Source organism: Pelophylax lessonae (assembly GCF_965119305.1).
Source record: "Pelophylax lessonae genome assembly, chromosome: 7".
NCBI lineage: Eukaryota > Metazoa > Chordata > Amphibia > Anura > Ranidae > Pelophylax > Pelophylax lessonae.
Window position 1 is genome coordinate 277,460,662 of NC_138774.1, and position 18,838 is coordinate 277,479,499.

An 18,838-nucleotide genomic window follows, 5' to 3' on the forward strand; every position below is an offset into this window, starting at 1 on the left:
GCAAACCAATCAAAATACGCTTATTGCGATTTTTTTTTTTTACCAAAAATATGTAGCAGAAAACAAATTGGCCTAAAATGTTAAAAAATTTTGATTTTTACATTTTTTTTTTGAGAATTTCATATAAAAAAATGTGAAAAATATTATTTTTTCAAAATTTTCGCTCTTTTTTTTTTTGTAGCGCAAAAAGTAAAAAAATCGCACAGGTGATCAAATACCAACAAAAGAAAGCTCTGTTTGTGGGAAAAAAAAGGACGTCAATTTAATTTGGGTACAGCATCGCACGACCGCGCAATTGTCCGTTACAGTAACATAATGCCGAATCGCAAAATAGGGCCTGGTCATTGAGCAGCCAAATCCTCCTTAAGTGGTTAAAGTGACGCAGTGTCGTATTGCAAAAAAAAAAAATGGCCTGGTCACAAAGGGGAGTAAATCTTCCAGAGGTTAAATGCAATGATGAACAATTTTTTGTAATTTCTGTAACAAAGTTTGAAAATAATTCTGCGGATGTACGGCCAGGGCGGTGACTGGGTAGTAAGCATTGGTTCATATACGGTTTATATACTGTTGGAACAGGAATACATGGGAGATCATTTCAGTATGTCACAATGTTATTCTCCCACCTAGTGGACACTGTGTGAATTGCAGTGTGATAGAGCATGCACAGTGGTGGGGAAACCAGGGGCCAAGTATATTCTTCCAAAATCTTCCATGCCCCATGGTTGATCGTTAGATCATGATCGACGTGTTGCCAACCTCCAGTTTAAACGTCCCTGTCTCTATTCATACCAAACAAAACAAAATTTGGGATATCAATACATTCTAAATCCATACCTATTTATCCTAAAAAGCTATAGAGCCGATCCAATAAAACCGAAGAGACAAGAAACAGCACACGATTGCAGATACAGTTTAGAATTCTCGTTTAAAGTGATTGTAAAGCTTTTTTTTTCTTTTTTTGTTAACCGATTAACCACTTCTGGACCGGAAGATTTTCCCCCTTAATGACCAGGCCATTTTTTGCGATTCGGCACTGCGTAACTTTAACGGACAATTGCACGGTTGTGCGACGCTGTACCCAAATAAAATTGATGTCCTTTCTCCCCACAAACAGAGCTTTCTTTTGGTGGTATTTGATCACCTCTGCGATTTTTATTTTCTGCGCTATAAACAAAAAAATAGCGACAATTCTGAAAAAAAAAAAAAAAAAAACAATATTTTTCACATTCTGCTATATAACATTCCCCAAAAAAATGTTTTTTTTAAAAAAATATTTAAAAATCAAAATTTTCATAATTATAGGCCAAATTGTATTCTGCTACATATTTTTGGTATATAAAAAATAATCCCAATAAGCGTATTTTGATTGGTTTGCGCAAAAACATATATTGATTGGTTTACCCCCCTTCATGACCAGGCCATTTTTCGCGATTCGGCACTGCGTTACTTTAACGGACAATTGCGCGGTCGTGCGACGCTGTACCTAAATAAAATTGATGTCCTTTTTCCCCACAGACTGAGCTTTCTTTTGGTCACCACTGCGATTTTTATTTTTTGCGCTATAAACAAAAAAAGATCGACAATTCTGAAAAAATAAATTATATTTTTTACATTCTGCTATATGACATTCCCCCCCCCCCCTCCAAAAAAAATTCAAGATCAAAATTTTTTAACATTTTAGGCCAATTTGTTTTCTGCAACATATTTTTGGTAAAAAAAAAAAAATCGCAATAAGCGTATTTTGATTCGTTTGCGCAAAAGTTATCGCGACTACAAACTAAGGGAAAGATTTATGTTATTTTATTTATTTATTTATTTTTTTTTACTAGTAATGGCGGTGATCTGCGATTATTAGCGGGACTGCGACATTGCGTCGGACAGATCGGACCCATAACTGACATTTTTGACACTTTTGGGGGGGACCAGTGACATTACTACAGTAATCAGTGCTAAACATATGCAATTGCTACTGTAATAATGACACTGGCAGGGAAGAGGTTAACACTGTGGGTGATCAAGGGGTTAAATGTGAGCCTATGGGAGTGATTCTAACTGTGGGGGGAGGGGCTTATGAAATGACCATAGAGACATGTGATCCTATATAGAAGGATCACAGGCGCTCTGTGATCATTCCAGAGAGAATGGTCAATACAACAGCTGACCGTTCTTCTCTCTCAGCGGGTAGCGATCGCGGGTGTCAGGCGGCAATCGGAGCCGCCTGCCCCGTGCCCTAGCTTCCCGCACGCAAACCAACCTAGATCTACCTCGGTTTGGGCAGGAGAGCCACCCTGGCGCAGTAAATAGGCGGCGGGTGGTCGGGATGTGGTTATAAAAAGAAGAGGGGAGGCCACACAGTGGTAAACATGGCCTTGTCCCAACTTTTTTGAGATGTGTTGATGCCATGAAATTTAAAATCAACGTATTTTTCCCTTAAAATGATACATTTTCTTAGTTTAAACATTTGATATGTCATCTATGTTGTATTCTGAATAAAAAATTGAAACTTCCACATCGTTGCATTCTGTTTTTATTCACAATTTGTACAGTGTCCCAACTTTTTTGGAATCGGGTTTGTATGATAAAGTTTGGTCCCCTTGGACTTCCAGTCAGTGCTGGGACAAGGTCATCCACGCCCATGGCAAAGATGCTAAACTGCGCCCCCCGCTTTACTTAGGGTTAGGATCAGGGCGTCCCCATCCCTGCAATAAACCATTGCGCCCAGGGCAGCCGACTCTCCTGCTCACTCCTTGTCCTGGCCCTGCATTCAGGTAATGTGCCTTTTGGTGCTTCCAAAGGGATGATGAGATGGAATGCGTTGGACAGGGTAATGGGTTTGTGCATATCCAGCGAATGATCGTCAGATAAAGAAAATAGAAAATGAGATCACAATTAACATACCAAGGGTATAAGCAGCGTAAACAGGTCAACAGCCTAATGTTCCATACCCAGCTGTGAGGTTAAAGTGCTACGAAGAGGGCCAAGAAGCACAAGCCCATTACCCTGTCCAATGTTTTCCATCTCATCATCCTTTGGAAGCACCAAAAGGCACATTAACTGGAAGGGGTAGGCAGGAGGGAAGGCTGCCCTGGGCGCAATGGTTTATTGCAGGGATGGAGGCTCCCTGACCCTAACCCTAAGGGAAGGAGGGGGCGCAGTTTGGCATCTTTGCCCTGGGCGTAGGATGACCTTGTCCTGGGACTGCAGGTAAGAAAGAGGGGATGGGGGCGCTCTGACCCTCATCCTAAGTAAAAGGGGGGGGGCAGCATTTTTGCCATGGGTGTAGGATGACCTTGTCCCGGCACTGCACGTAAGAAAGAGGGGATGTGGGGCGCTCTGACCCTAACCCTAAGTAAAAGGGGGGGAGCAGTTTGGCATCTTTGCCCTGGGCATAGGATGACCTTGTCCCGGCACTGCACGTAAGAAAGAGGGGATGTGGGGCGCTATGACCCTAACCCTAAGTAAAAGGGGGGGAGCAGTTTGGCATCTTTGCCCTGGGTATAGGATGACCTTGTCCCGGCACTGCATGTAAGAAAGAGGGGATGTGGGGCGCTCTGACCCTAACCCTAAGTAAAAGGGGGGGGCAGTTTGGTATCTTTGCCCTGGGCATAGGATGACCTTGTCCCTGCACTGCAGGTAAGAAAGAGGGGATGTGGGGCGCTCTGACCCTAACCCTAAGTAAAGGGGAGGGGGGGCGCAGTTTGGCATTTTTGCCCTGGGCGTAGGATGACCTTGTCCCGGCACTGCACGTAAGAAAGAGGGGATGTGGGCACTCTGACCCTAACCCTAAGTAAAGGGGGGGGGGCGCTGTTTGGCATCTTAGCCATGGGTGTAGGATGACCTTGTCCCGGCACTGCACGTAAGAAAGAGGGGATGTGGGGCGCTCTGACCCTAACCCTAAGTAAAAGGGGGGGAGCAGTTTGGCATCTTTGCCCTGGGTATAGGATGACCTTGTCCCGGCACTGCATGTAAGAAAGAGGGGATGTGGGGCGCTCTGACCCTAACCCTAAGTAAAAGGGGGGGGGGGGCAGTTTGGTATCTTTGCCCTGGGCATAGGATGACCTTGTCCCTGCACTGCAGGTAAGAAAGAGGGGATGTGGGGCGCTCTGACCCTAACCCTAAGTAAAGGGGGGGGCTGTTTGGCATCTTTGCCATGGGGGCTGGATGACCTTGTCCCGGCACTGATTGGAAGTCCAAGAGGACCAAACTTTATCATATTTCCAAGGACAAACCCTGTTTAGAGAAGTGATCTAACAGCATTTTGTTAATTCACATTCTTGGTACTACAAAAATCTAATTTATTTTTTTAAACAAAATAAATACAAATATTTTAATGCATGTGTAAGTCTAATTTCTACATAAATGATGTCTTAAGTATTCATTTTTGTTTTTTTGCTTTATAGCACCACCTACTGTATGGTCATCCAATGAGACGACAACGGTGGCCTCTCTGCTGCATGGCTCTGTGGAACTAAAGTGTGAAGCCAAGGGCTCTCCGCCTCCCAGCATCACGTGGTTTAAGGATAAACGGCCAATCGTGTCCAGCTCCAGGGCCTCCTACAGGGACAGTGGGAGGAGTTTGCAGCTGAACCGGGTGCAGCTCTCTGATGCTGGCACTTATACCTGCAGAGCCACCAATCATGCCGGCACTGTTGAAAAAACGTACCTGCTGGAGGTTTATGGTAGGTTCCTCTACTGGTCGGGCTGACGTTTGCTACTGACTAGGGATCGACCGATATTGTTTTTTTTATTGCCGATACCGATATTTTGGTCATCGGATATCGGTAATGGCCAATATTGGCCGATATTTTCAGACATTTAAAAATTTTTTTACAGGTACTGCTGTGGAGGGATCTGGGGTTCTAAAAGACCCCAAACTCCTCCTCTCCACTTAAAAGCATTTAAAATGCCAAGTTTGGCTGTTTTGAATGCTCGCATTTTTTTAAAATCTGGGGCCGAGTACCCGGAAGTGGTGTCATGACATCACTTCCGGGTTTTACATGGAGACCCGATCAGAGCCGAATGCGGCTTTGATCAGGTCTTCGGCGGCCGTGCTGGCTGGTTGCCTGGGTCTCCCGGTGGAACGGGAGACCCGGGCGAGCCGCGGAAGGCAGCGGGGGGGGAGGGGACGTCCCCTCCCGCTCCTTGTAATGACAGCCGAGTGGCTTCTCAGCCACATCGGTTTTGATTACAAGACAGCCCACCGACGGCTATGGACGCCGGTACCGGGGTGATGCCTCTAGCTGCAGGCATCACCCCGGTACAAGCACTTTCCCGAAATATCGGCAATACTGGTAACCTCCGGGGCCGATTCCGATATATCGGGGAAAGTGCATATCGCCCCCCCATATATCGGTGTTGCTGATAATCGGTCGATCCCTACTACTGACTAAGGCTTTATTTATACATAATTGAGATACTTTAACCACTTGCCGACACCACAATCTATATTTACTGCAGCAGGGCAGCTCTATTGCACGAAATCCCGTACCTTTATGTCATTTTGTGTGAAAGCCTCTAGGAGGCGGGATCACACCCTAATTGGAGAGGGGGGGAGCCAATCAGCGGGTCCGGTGGACCCGATGTCCGCCGGCAACCTGCGATCATTGCCAAGAGAGGCAGAACAGCAGTCTGCCTATGTAAACAAGGTAGATCGTCGTTCTAAAAGGGGAGAAGATGAAGATCTTGTGTTTCTGCTAAGCAGGAACACGGATCTCTGTCTTCCCCCAGTCAGACCTTCCCCCACACAGTTAGAAAGCACCCCTTAGTGACACATTTAACCCTTTGATCGCCCCTGATGTTAACCCCTTTCCTGCCAGTGTTAAAAATAAAGGAAATATCCACGCTAAAACAAGTAATGTTGAATAAACAAAGAAGCTTCTAGCATCATTTTTAATGATTGCGAAAACACAGATGTATAAAAAGTCCAAATGCAGGGCTTAAAACAATACATATCAGTCCATGATCATTGGAGAAAGAGATGGAAAGACGAAATCCCAACTACAGCTTCAGTGTGAAAGTGTAGCACACCACAACACAGTGCCAACCTTTCCTGCTAGTGTCATTGGTACAGTGACAGTGCATATTTTTTTAGCACTGATCACTGTATTGGTGTCACTGGTCCCCAAAAAATGTGTCAAACGTGTCAGTTAGGTGTCTGATTTGTCCACCGCAATGTCGCCGTCCCGCTATAAGTCGTTGATCGCCGCCATTACTAGTTAAAAAAAAAAAAGAAATTCCATAAAAATATCCCATCGTTTGTAGACACGGTAACTTTTGCGCAAACCAATCAATACACGCTTATTGGGATTCTTTTTTTTTTTTTTTTTTTTTTTTTACCAAAAACATGTAGCAAAATAAATATTGTACTAAATTGATGAAGAAATTCGATTTTTTTTTTTACATTTTTTTTATTGGATGTCTTAAAGCAGAAAATACAAAATATATATATATATATTTATTGTTAAATATATTATAATTATAATAATTATAATAATATATTATATATATATATTTCTTTTTTTTTTTCAAAATCGACAGTCTTTTTTTGTTTATAGCGCAAAAAAATTTAAAACGCAGAGGTAATAAAATACCACCAAAATAAAGCTCTATTTGTGGGAAAAAAGGAAAATTTTATTTGGGTACAGCGGCGCAGTTGTCAGTTAAAATAACGCAGTGCTGTATCGCAAAAAAAAATGGCCTGGTCATTAAGGGGGGTAAAACCTTCCGGGGCTGAAGTGGTTAAGGGAAAAATGTATGCAGAACCCAATTTTCTTCTCTGCCTCCCCTGTTTTCGGATTATAGCCTAGCTACTATCAACATTTTGTTGGATAGCATGGGGAATATTCTATCTGTGTCCCTATTACAAAAAGACTTTCCATCACTTCCTGTCCTGCCATGAAGTAAGGGGAGGGAAATATTTGCAATAGGGACACAACAATAAAAACCTAACAGCGACTCTAACCCTACTCCACTCAATCCAAGACAAAATGAACCATTTGGCTAGAATTGGGCTTTAGGAACTTAGTCCACCTTCGTTATCATGTTTCATGTTACACATATAGTATCTCACAAAAGTGAGTACACCCCTCACATTTTTTCATATATTTTATTCTATCTTTTCATGTGACAACACTGAAGAAAGGACACTTTGCTACAATGTAAAGTAGTGAGGGTACAGCTTGTATAACAGTGTAAATTTGCTGTCCCCTCAAAATAACTCAACACACAGCCATTAATGGCAACAAAAGTGAGTACACCCCTAAGTCAAAATGTCCAAATTGGGCCTAACTAGCCATTTTCCCCAGGTGTCATGTGACTCGTTAATGTTACAAGGTCTCAGGTGTGAATGGGGAGCAGGTGTGTTAAATTTGGTGTTATCGCTCTCACTCTCTCATACTGGTCACTGGAAGTTCAACATGGCACCCCATGGCAAAGAACTCTCCGAGGATATGAAAAAAAGAATTGTTGCTCTACATAAAGATGGCCTAGGCTATAAGAAGGTTACCAAGACCCTGAAACTGAGCTGCAGCACGGTGGCCAAGACCATACAGCGGTTTAACAGGACAGGTTCCACACAGAACAGGCCTTGTCATGGTCGACCAAAGAAGTTGAGTGCAGGTGCTCAGCATCATATCCAGAGGTTGTCTTTGGGAAATAGACATATGAGTGCTCCCAGCATTGCTGCGGAGGTTGAAGGGGTGGGGGGGTCAGCCTGTCAGTGCTCAGACCATACGCCGCACACTGCATCAAATTGGTCTGCATGGCTGTCGTCCCACAAGGAAGCCTCTTCTAAAGATGATGCACAAGAAAGCCCGCAAACAGAAGACAAGCAGACTAAGGACATGGATTACTGGAACCATGTCCTGTGGTCTGATGAGACCAAGATAAACTTTTTTGGTTCAGATGTTGTCAAGCATGTGTGATGGCAACCAGGTGAGGAGTACAAAGACAAGTGTGTCTTGCCTACAGTCAAGCATGGTGGTGGGAGTGTCATGGTCTGGGGCTGAATGAGTGCTGCCGGCACTGGGGAGCTACAGTTCATTGAGGAGACCATGAATGCCAACATGTACTGTGACAGACTGGGCCACAGGGCAGTATTCTGACATGATAACGACCCCAAACACACCTCCAAGGCAACCACTGCTTTGCTAAAGAAGCTGAGGGTAAAGGTGATGGACTGGCCAAGCATGTCTCCAGACCTAAACCCTATTGAGCAACTGTGGGGCATCCTCAAACGGAAGGTGGAGGAGTGCAAGGTCTCTAACATCCACCAGCTCCGTTATGTCGTGATGGAGGAGTGGAAGAGGACTCCGGTGGCAACCTGTGAAGCTCTGGTGAACTCTATACAAAAGAGGGTTAAGGCAGTGCTGGAAAATAATGGTGGCCACACAAAATATTTAGACTTTGGGCCCAATTTGGACATTTCCACTTAGGGGTGTACTCGCTTTTGTTGCCAGCAGTTTAGACATTAATGGCTGTGTGTTGAGTTATTTTGAGGGGACAGCAAATTTACACTGTTATACAAGCTGTACACTCACTACTTTACATTGTAGCAAAGTGTCATTTCTTCAGTGTTGTCACATGAAAAGATAGAATAAAATATTTACAAAAATGTGAGGGGTGTACTTACTTTTGTGAGATACCGTAGGTGCATAGATCTGTTGTTTTTATGCACTTTGGGTGTATGAAGTCTTCTGTCTTGGGTTTTATCCCTAACAAATATAGTGATGTGTATATTGTAATGCACTAAATATCATATAACTGATATACTGTTTGCGTCTATTTAGTTTCCCCAGGCATTGAGGGTGCCGGAGGAAACCCAATGAACATTAAAGCTATCGTGGGTCATCCTCTTGACCTAGAATGCTCTGCAACTGGTCATCCTCCACCAGTTCTCTCGTGGCTTAAAGATGGACTCCTGGTATCCGAGAGAGATGGGTTGCAGATAAAGGATGGTGGTCGGACCCTACACATTGCTGCTGTGGCCGAGAGCACCCAGGGCGTCTTTACTTGTGTTGCAATCAGCTTGGCTGGGGAGACCACCCTGAAGTACTCTGTGGAGGTTCTTGGTAAGATAAGGACAAGTACTCGCAAGTACACACGGGCAATTTTAATCTTAACTTGTAAATGTCAGTCTGATGTGCACTTTCTGAGCGGCTTTTGGCTCCTAAAGAGTTCAGTGCCTCTGATCCCTCCTGTATTGACTTGTTTTGTAGCTGAACTGTCTGCCCTCATGTTGTAAAGCGCTATGTAAACTGTTGTCGCTATATAAATTCTGTATTATGATAATAATACAAATTGTAAGAGGAACTCCAAGTAGACTGCTAAACATATATGGATTACATATATTGTTATTTTCAGTTTTACCTGCCATGGGGTTTTGTATTCTGTGCATCCAGTCTTGTGATTTAGACTCCATGGCCACTTAAAAGCTCCTGTGTGCTGAGGTGTAAAACACCCAGTGCTTCCTGGGGCCCAGGGAGCCACTGATAAGTGGCTGTATGCTGCCTTGCTTTATTAAACAAAGATGGCTTCTGCCAGGGCTGCTGTTAGAAATCACGGTGGGCCCCGTACAGACTACCTGGCAGGGCCCCCCCAAGAAAATATGAAAGATATATTAAGCTAAAATTCCAACAAAATCACTATTAGCAGACACAAATTCAACATAATTCCTGCTAAATCTAAAAAAAAAAAAACTATGTTAATGAATAAAGATGAGATGAAAAAAAATATACAGGCTGGGCAGTTGGAGCTCCGGGATCAGAGAGACAGAGGAAAAGAAACAAAGTTACAAATAAACTCAGGAGCAGAGCTAACATTAGAGCCTGTGCTTGGAGGGGGGCCCACACAGGGAGGGAGATTAGTGAGAGACGACTGTCTCTTTCTCAACAGATAAAAGCTGATAGCAGGGACAGGGACAGAGATCAGATTCAGTTGCTGGAGAAAGATTTCTGTATTTGTTGTCCATCACTAATCCCCCTCTCTGTGTGGGCCCCCCTGTGTGCTCGGGCCCCCTACAAGAGGGCTGGTGGTCCCCCCCTATCAGCGGCCCTGGCTTCTGCATCAGCACTTACCCACGCATGCGTGTAGGCCCAAGATATTGTGCTGCCTGGGTCCAAAAATGGAATGCTGCCCCCCCCCCCAAAAAAAAATCATGCCCACAAAAAGGCCCCCCACATCCATTATTTTATATAAATATACAATTTAGAAAATAAGATATATACTGTTATCTTCTTCCATAACTCACCAATAGACGGGTCCACCAAACACCCACTGTCTGTCCTCAGTCCTCCTGTCACTCCTGTGTCTTCCACACCCACCGCTCCAGCCTGCCCTGCGTGAGATGGAGTGCACTGATGAATGACGTCATTGCGCACACCATGATCACGTGAGGGACGTTCCCCGGAGGAGACACTCTGCCTTCCCATCCTCATCAGTTTGCACTACAGATGGCAATACGAGATGGGGGAAATGCCAAAAACTGATGACACTCAAAACTGCTGGAAAAAAAATCTTGGGAGTCAATTTGCTGCCCCTCTCCAAGTACTGCCTGGGTCCGATGGACCCATCGAGACTCATGGTAGAGCCGACCCTGCGTGTAGGGCACTTCACCCTGCACATGCCAACTTTGTGTTTAAGAAGAAGCACCCTACAAACTGATGCAGGAGCCATTGGCATTTACCCAAATACAGCCATTTAGTTGCATCGGTGGCTTACGTGGCACGTGCGGCTCCCCGGAAAGCACAAAGAGGTGGTTGTTACACCTCAGCACACAGGAGCTAGCAAGTGTTCCTGTGCATTGAGCCTTTTACATATCTAACACACGGCAAAGCTAGGCTTGCGCAGATGTTATCTCCAATCATTGGACAGGAGCGATGGCGCTGATTCATTGTCCAATGGACAAGCTGGAGGCAGAGGGCACTGATGCAGAAAGCTGCATTGTTTAACCACTTATGGACCGCCCGCCGCACATATCTTAAAAAAAAAGAAAGAAGTGTGCTACCTCCTGTGTGTACAGTGTGGCAGAGGTACAGTATATAGATCACAAAATCATATGAACAGAATTAAAAATCCTTTAGCCGGCAGAACAGTAAACATGCATGTGTTCCATCTGTACATTTAGTTTTTTGCTTGTAGTCCTACTTTATATGGATCATACCATATTTTTTTTATTTCTGTAGTTCCCCCAAAAGTACAGATTGGTGACGGAACTGAACATATGACAGTGATAGTAAATGACCCGTTGGATCTTTCCTGCCATGTAAGCGGACACCCAACTCCCAGAGTGTGGTGAGTGCTGTTTTTTTTAATTATTTGGTTTATGTTGAGAGAGGAAAATCTTATTTAATACCAGTTCTAATGAGCAGGGATGGTGGCGGGGGGCATTCTTTTTAATATGTATTTATTAGAGATAGACCGATTATCCGCAAAGCCGATATATTGAGGGCCCACCTGCACTTTCCACGATATATCGGAATCGGCCACTGAGGTTACCGATATTGTCGATATTTCAGGAAAGTGTTGTACCGGAGTGATGCCTGCAGCTAGAGGCATCACCCCGGTACCGGCGTCCATAGTCGACGGTCAGCTGTCTTGTAATGACAACCGATGCGGGTTCGGCTGTCATTACAAGGAGCGGGAGGGGACGTCCCCCTCCCGCCGCCTTCCGCAGCTCACCCGGGCATCCTACCTGCACGGCCGCCAAAGAGAAGACCCGATCAAAGCCGCATTCGGCTCTGATCGGGTCTCCATGTAAAAACCAGGAAGTGATGTCATGACATCACTTCTGGGTACTCGGCGCCAGATTCAAAAAAATGACAGCATTCAAAACAGCCAAACTTGGCGTTTTTAATGTTTTTAAGTACAGAGGAGGGGTTTGGGGTCTTTTAAACCCCCAGATCCCTCCTCAAGATTACCTGTAAAAAATATAATTAAAAAAATGTTTTTTAATTTACTAAAATATCAACCGATACCGATATTCGATGACCAAAATATCGGTATCGGCAATAAAAAAACGATATTGGTCGATCACTAGTATTTATCCATAATATTTTTTGTAAGTAAAATACTTGTCTTACGCTTACCTTAATTTTTTTTTTTTTTGCATCTTGATGTTGCCGATACCCTTGAGTGATGGCATTTCTCAGGGTAGGTCTCCTGATGAAGATAATAGTAGCCCATGTCTGGATAAAATAATAAGAAAGTGACCCCTGCGCTATCTTTTATAAAGGGAATGTGAAGGCCAAATGAAAGCTGCAACTCCCGATCAGCCTTACCAAAGCTGAGAGAAATGTATAAAAAGAAAGAATGTGGAGCTAAACAAAATATATTGAGTGATGAACTCCAATGGAAAATGTGAACCATAAAGCAAAAATGTGAAAGGAATGTAAAATGATGAAGGAATGTGTGGCAATAATTGACAATAAAAATAATATAGATACCACAATAAAAAAAAAAATGTGCACTCCAAGGTTTTCTATTAACCGTGTACATCATTGAAAAATCAAGTGAAGAAGGTATGTATGAATAAACCACTATGGCAATATGAAAGTAAAGACGCGATGAGCAATAAATTAATCAAAAATCAAATAAAATAAATCAATAAAGTCCTTTCATCATGCATCAATAGGTGAGATTAAATATAGTAGATCCTAACATTAAATAGTGTTGAAAGAGTAATAAGATTTAAAAATTTGGAAAATTATTTTTAAAATGACATTAACATGTTGGCATTTTTATGAAAATTTAGGGATTGCGTTTACATTTACTTTAACGAGAGAGGCCAATTTTGAGCAAGGCCCTTGAGTGGCTAGCCTAAAGCTGGCCAAAGACGGGTCATTTTTTTTTTATAGCCATTGGACAGAATGAAAAAAAAAAGAGTTTCCTTCATCCACACAAACTAGATGGATGGAGGAATCCACGTAATTTCTCCACCCCTTGGCACATTGCATTCTGACACCTGCCCCCGCTGATCTAGAAAAGTTTCCCCACATTCTACTTCCACAAATAAAACACAGGTGTGGGCTGATCCCAAAGTCAAGCAGATTAAATGGGCCTCACCCCACCTAATAAAAATGTGGGATTTTAAGGGGTGGGGATTGTGCAATGGCAAGCATTAGTAACCAAGAAAAGAAAAAGTATATAAAAAATTCATTTTATTAATAATTCATTAAAAACATAACACAGCTTTAAATACATGAATAAGGAAAATAGGAGGGGAAGGGGGGGGGGGGGGAAGGGGAAAATGGAAATAAGGGAAGGTGGGACTTTAGATGAGACTCTAGCCATCGAGTCTCCATCCCTATGTATATGATCAAACAATAGAACACATAGTGTGTTTATATGAGGTGTGGCCGGTGTGCGAATATTAATATGGTAATATTAATATAGCAAGAGAATGTATAATTGATCAACATTTCGCATTTATTAATAAATAAACATATCATGGCAGTTAACAACATTACAAATCAAGGTACAAGGACAGTAAACAGACATACATGGTATGTAAAAAACAACCACAAAAAGTATGTATAATAATGGAAATAGTTTGATAAACCCATACACAATGGAAGAAACAATAAAATAATGATTGAATAGAAACTAGTTGGATGCATAATGTAGCAAACCAATAATAGGTTTGGATGCATGATGGAACTTGCAAATATAGATTGCCTCATAAGCTCGACGCGTTTCGTGAAACAAGTGTTCACTTCCTCAGGAGCAGGCATGGTTCTAATATCTAGAAGGATACATATCAGTAAATAAATGTTGCATCCAACAAAATGGGTATAGTTGGAATATTAAATAAGAGTATAACTTACATGAGGGTATTAGCTGTCAGTGAGGATGTAGATCACCCAGTGGTAAGTCCCAGTTGGGAACTGAGAGAGTGTAAACCCCCGCACAGAGCCAGAGCGCATGGTCAATATAGATAGTGAACATCTCCATAATGGGTCTTGGAGGGCTCAGCTCGGTAATCAGGTAAAACTTTATAAAAGTATCACAACGGTAAGTTATGTGATTAACAAAAAATTATGTTAATATAGTGAGCAGGCCCAAAACCAAGATACCAGCTTTAAATACATAAATATGATAACCACTGATCATATCTGCCAAGAGAGGAATTTCCGGCCCATAGATGAAAGTGGCCTGTTAGTAGTCACACCAAGATGGCATGGGTCTGACACGTTTCGCTGAACTAAATGTTCAAAAGTGCTTCCTCAGAGACCCTTTCAATCCCTGGCAGACAGAGGTATAAGGAACATCATGCATAAAGGGTCAGGATGTAAGGCACCTTATAGATATGTTGCGGACATCCAATGGTGGCAACTTGAAAAGGAAACCCCCAGCACCCAGTGCCGAGGTACCTCTCCTGGGAGGTGCTGAGTCATATAATTCCAGGTTAAAGAATATTGGTTCAGCCAAAAAGAGAGGGAGGAAGAAAAACGCCGCTTGTGGAGACCAAGCAAAATGATGGCAGGATCTCAGCATATAGATGTTCCTTTTAACCCAAAAGATGGCACTTCACCGGACAGAAGGCGGCCGCAGAAGTCCATCAAACGATCAACTTCTTCCAAGCAGGGACGGGCACACACTGATTGAAATTTAACTAGTCTCTGCTGAACTGAATGGATTTTGATCTGTCTTTAGCAAACTTAAAGAGAAGTTCCAGTCTGGGTAAAGAAAATTAAAAGTCAGCAGCTGCCAACTTCACTAAGGGAAACCAGCAATGCAGCCTTCAGGCTTTACAGCCGGTTTCCACTGCACATGCGCAAATCACGCTGCACTTTCTGAATGGCCCCCCCCGTCTTCTGGGATCTCTGTATGTCCCAGAAGGCAGTGGGAGGAGGAGGGGCTGGACATACTCGGAGATTGCAACCTTACCCAGAAGTGGGAGCGGGTATCTGTCAAAAACAGGTACATGTACCCCCCCCCCCTCCCAAAAAAAGTGCCAAATGTGGCAGTGGAGGGGGGAGGGTGGGAACAAGCAGAGCTTCCCCTTTTGGGGGGAGCTCTGCTTTATGTGTAGTGTTTAAAGCCCAACTTCAAGCAAAACATTTTTTGAACTTTTTGGAAAAAATGTTAAGCCTCTTCCTGGCTTTGACTGTTAGCATTCACATTAGGGAGATTTCTCCTCTCATCCTGTGCCAATAACACCCTGGTATACCCTGGCAGGCATTGTCCTAGGACGGTGATGCATGAAAAAAGAAAACGGTCGCACAACACCACGGCATCCGTTCCTTTATTCACATAAGTGGTACAAGGTACAGCAGGGTTGGACAGTAGACGCGTTTCACACGACTGCTATGTGCTTGTTCACTGTTGTTGGTAGTGTTGGTGGTAGTGAACAAGCACGTAGCAGTCGTGTGAAACGCATCTACTGTCCTACCCTGCTGTACCTTGTACCACTTCTGTGAAAAAAAGGAACTTTTCTTCATTGGATTCCGTGGTGGTGTGCAGCCATTTTCATCTTTCATGCTTCTCCTAGTGGTGACACGAGGTTCAGCACCCACCTTGAATCGTGTACTTTGACTAGCCTGAGCGGTGTTATCTCTCTTCATTGCTATGACGGTGATGGCTAACCTTCGTGCTCCAGATGTTTTGGAATCACTTTTCCCATGATGCTCATGCAGTGTAATTGAGCATCATGGGAAATGTAGTTCCAAAACATCTGGGGTGCCAAGGTTCACCATCACTGTCCTGGGATATGTTTTTGTTGGCCATAGAAACTGCACACTTTCATGTCATGCACTCTTTATTTGAAGCCCAGTAATTCTATAACCCAGTGTATGCTGAAGCTAGCATGTGGTGTAGTGCTTAGTTTACTATGTATTGGGTAACCGTAAGGGGTAGTTTGTTTGTATCCCTTAAAAAAACTCTGTCCCCCCTACAGGTGGTTAAGAAATGGTCACCCGGTCAGTGATCAGGATGGTCTGGAGATATTAGATGGAGGAAGGACTTTAACCATACCTCTCATACAGTCAGGACATGCCGGGAAGTACATATGTAAAGCTGAAGGGGATGCCGGCTCTGCAGAGGCCGTGGTAAATGTGTTAGTGCAAGGTAAGAATATGTGTGTTGGAATTGTTTCCTTTGCATCACCCTGGTAAATTGCGGTTGTGACGGGAGTCACTTTGGTTGGGGGGCTTGTGGAACCCAGATTGCTTTAGGGAGGTTGGGAGACTCCTTGTCCAGCTTCCCCGGTTCCTCTTATGTGTAAGTCACCCTGTGTCTATTGGGGGCACAGGGTGACCAAGAACCCCAGTCGGGTCTGCACTAATCAGACTCGCTATACAACCACACCATACTCAGCCTTTCCTGTTACCCTGGTTATTATGGGTTCTATATGTGTGGTTTGTGTTGAAAGAGTGAGGGGCTCTTTTACTTGGGACAGTAATATTTCTGAACAGTGTCCCTCAGGAAATATATAAAGATATATTGCAGATTGCTAGGATATTGCAGAAGCATTTCATAGACCTTGCTAGTGGGGTTTGTTATTGTTGAATACCTGCATTCCATTGATCTATTGTTCCTGTCTGCCTTGAGTAAGCTTATTATGGGATGTGTATGTGTGTGTGAATTGGCTCTAAGGGGGAGGGGTTCTCCCAGAGTGTATATTTCTTTGAGCTTTGTGTTTCAATAAACAGTTCTTTCTGGTTTGCCTCCAAAATTTGTACTGTCGAGTTCTTGGGGTAACTATAGCCAGATTCACGGATCTCGTGTTCCAGAACTTAGGAAGCAGCTTCTTGGCGGAGATACCCAGTCGGGGGTGTCCGGATTCCGTCACATAACATTGGTGGCAAGCGGTGGGATGCTTCCTGCAGTCTGGGACATCCAAACTTCCACCGGGATCCAAGATTGCGAATGCAGACTTTGGTCGACCCAACGGAGATATGGACCTGGCATCAGAGTTCGAAGGGGGTGCTGCGGATCGCCCTTTCAGTATACCCCAGGACGGGGTTCACAGATCTCGTGTTCCAGAACTACGGAAGCAGCTTCTTGGCGGAGATACCCAGTCTGGGGTGTCCGGATTCCGTCACACTCCCCAATACCCATACCCAGTAAACAATGCTGCCTACTCCATGTGTAAGCCCTCAATGTGCCTTCAGATGAACAGTTATTTTCAGTTCTATGCCCTTTTATAAATAGCAGCCGACACTTCATAGGCATTTCATTAAATGCCCTGTTTTTATATCCATATAAAGAATTACGCAACACTAGCTATTTGTGTTTAAAAGGAATGATCATGAAAAAAATGGGCTTATCTCCCACCTCTAAACATGCTTGTCTCCTCTCTGTTCTTTTGACCCTCTGCTTGAATGTTCTAAGTCACTGAACACATGCCGAATCAGGAATTTCGACTTCCCTTGCTACCTGCGCATTCCAGGTCAGTGGCTTAGAATGTTTTGAAGCCGCAGAAAGCCATGCAACTACTATATATATATATATATATATATATATATATATAATATAAATGTGAACATTTGAAGTAAATGCAGTAAAGTGCTGTAAACATTAAACTTCCGGAAAAAAAGTTACTGTGTAATGTCCTTAATCACCAACGTGATTCAAATTTGCAATATTATCTTGCATCACTCCTCAAAATCCTCCACAGGATGTGCCGTGATGTTGTGCTTTTGTCCACCACCAATATATGAATTGCCTATTTACCAGAGGTAAGTATAGATCTCACATAGGTTGGGTGAGGGAGACCCTCAAACTGGGCAAATACTCTCAGCCAGGACCACAACGATGAACCACATCAAGGGGGACAAGACAAAAAGGCTTCCATAGTGTAGTAGGTTAAATTTATTTAAAAATACAAGTGTTAAAATAACTTACAATATTGCAAGTAAGTAGAGCTCTGAATGAACAGCAGGGACGCCGATTGCGTTCCAACTGGCGGAAATGACGTATCACGTTACATCGTAACCCTACACGTTTCGTAAGAGACTTCTGACGTCATCAGGGGTCGTGTTTGTTATTAATGAATTGGTTGGAATTAATCAGGTATGAGGTACTGAATATGAAGCGCGGTTTGTCAAGGATCGATTAATTAAGCATGGTTGATCGGTTCTTTGAGATTATAATTAAATAAAGGTTGCCTTTTTTATTGGGGTCATTGATTAAAATTAACTTAGATGTCTGCCTACCACTGTTTACCGAGATCTCATTTATTTTGTAACAGAGCTTCCTGTGGTCAGCATCGCAGGCGGCAGCAGCATGTCTGCTAAATTACGGGAGCCGCTAACTCTAGAATGTGATGTTTCCGGATCTCCACCTCCCTCCGTCAGCTGGTGGAAGGACGGGTTCCAGTTATCTGCCAATCAGCTTACACTGCAGGTAAGCAGCCCGGGAGCACTTCCTTGTGCGCAATCAGTGTACAAGATCTACCTATTGTTATAGCCACATGTAAAAGCCGTCTCCTTGTCTGACAATATTGTGGTTGATTACATGGTGGCTTATAATAAGTTAGAGTCTCTGGGAGAGACTGGGAGCAACGTAAAAATATGTCCTTCCCAAAGAGCCCTCTTCCCACCATTTGTAACATCAAGCAGATATGAGTTGTTAGGAGTATGCAAAATACAACATTTGACTTAAATACAAATGAAAGCTCAACTGTAGCTATCTAGGACATGCCATGTAATGCAGCTACACCCATGGGAATACATAGGGGTAGACTGGCAACTTTCGGCCCAGGGGGCAAGTACAAACCAGAGGACCATGGTGCAGCGACTCGGCCCCCCTCCCACTTTCCCTCACCCCCCCTTCCACTCTCCCAATCTTCCTGCCGACCCCCATTCCAATCTGAAGCCCTGCTTCAGATACTTTCTACATA

At 43.6% G+C, this 18,838-nt stretch overlaps 1 protein-coding gene across 1 annotated transcript in view; it reads left to right on the forward strand.

Moving 5' to 3' along the window:
* Positions 1-18,838, forward strand: part of HMCN2 (hemicentin 2) — a 377,259-nt gene that overhangs the window by 205,505 nt on the left and 152,916 nt on the right. The window contains exons 31-35 of the mRNA XM_082263033.1: positions 4,401-4,679; positions 8,787-9,068; positions 11,181-11,289; positions 15,893-16,062; positions 18,188-18,342. Coding sequence (XP_082119159.1) covers positions 4,401-4,679; positions 8,787-9,068; positions 11,181-11,289; positions 15,893-16,062; positions 18,188-18,342 — 995 coding nt within the window. The remainder of the gene's footprint in view (positions 1-4,400; positions 4,680-8,786; positions 9,069-11,180; positions 11,290-15,892; positions 16,063-18,187; positions 18,343-18,838) is intronic.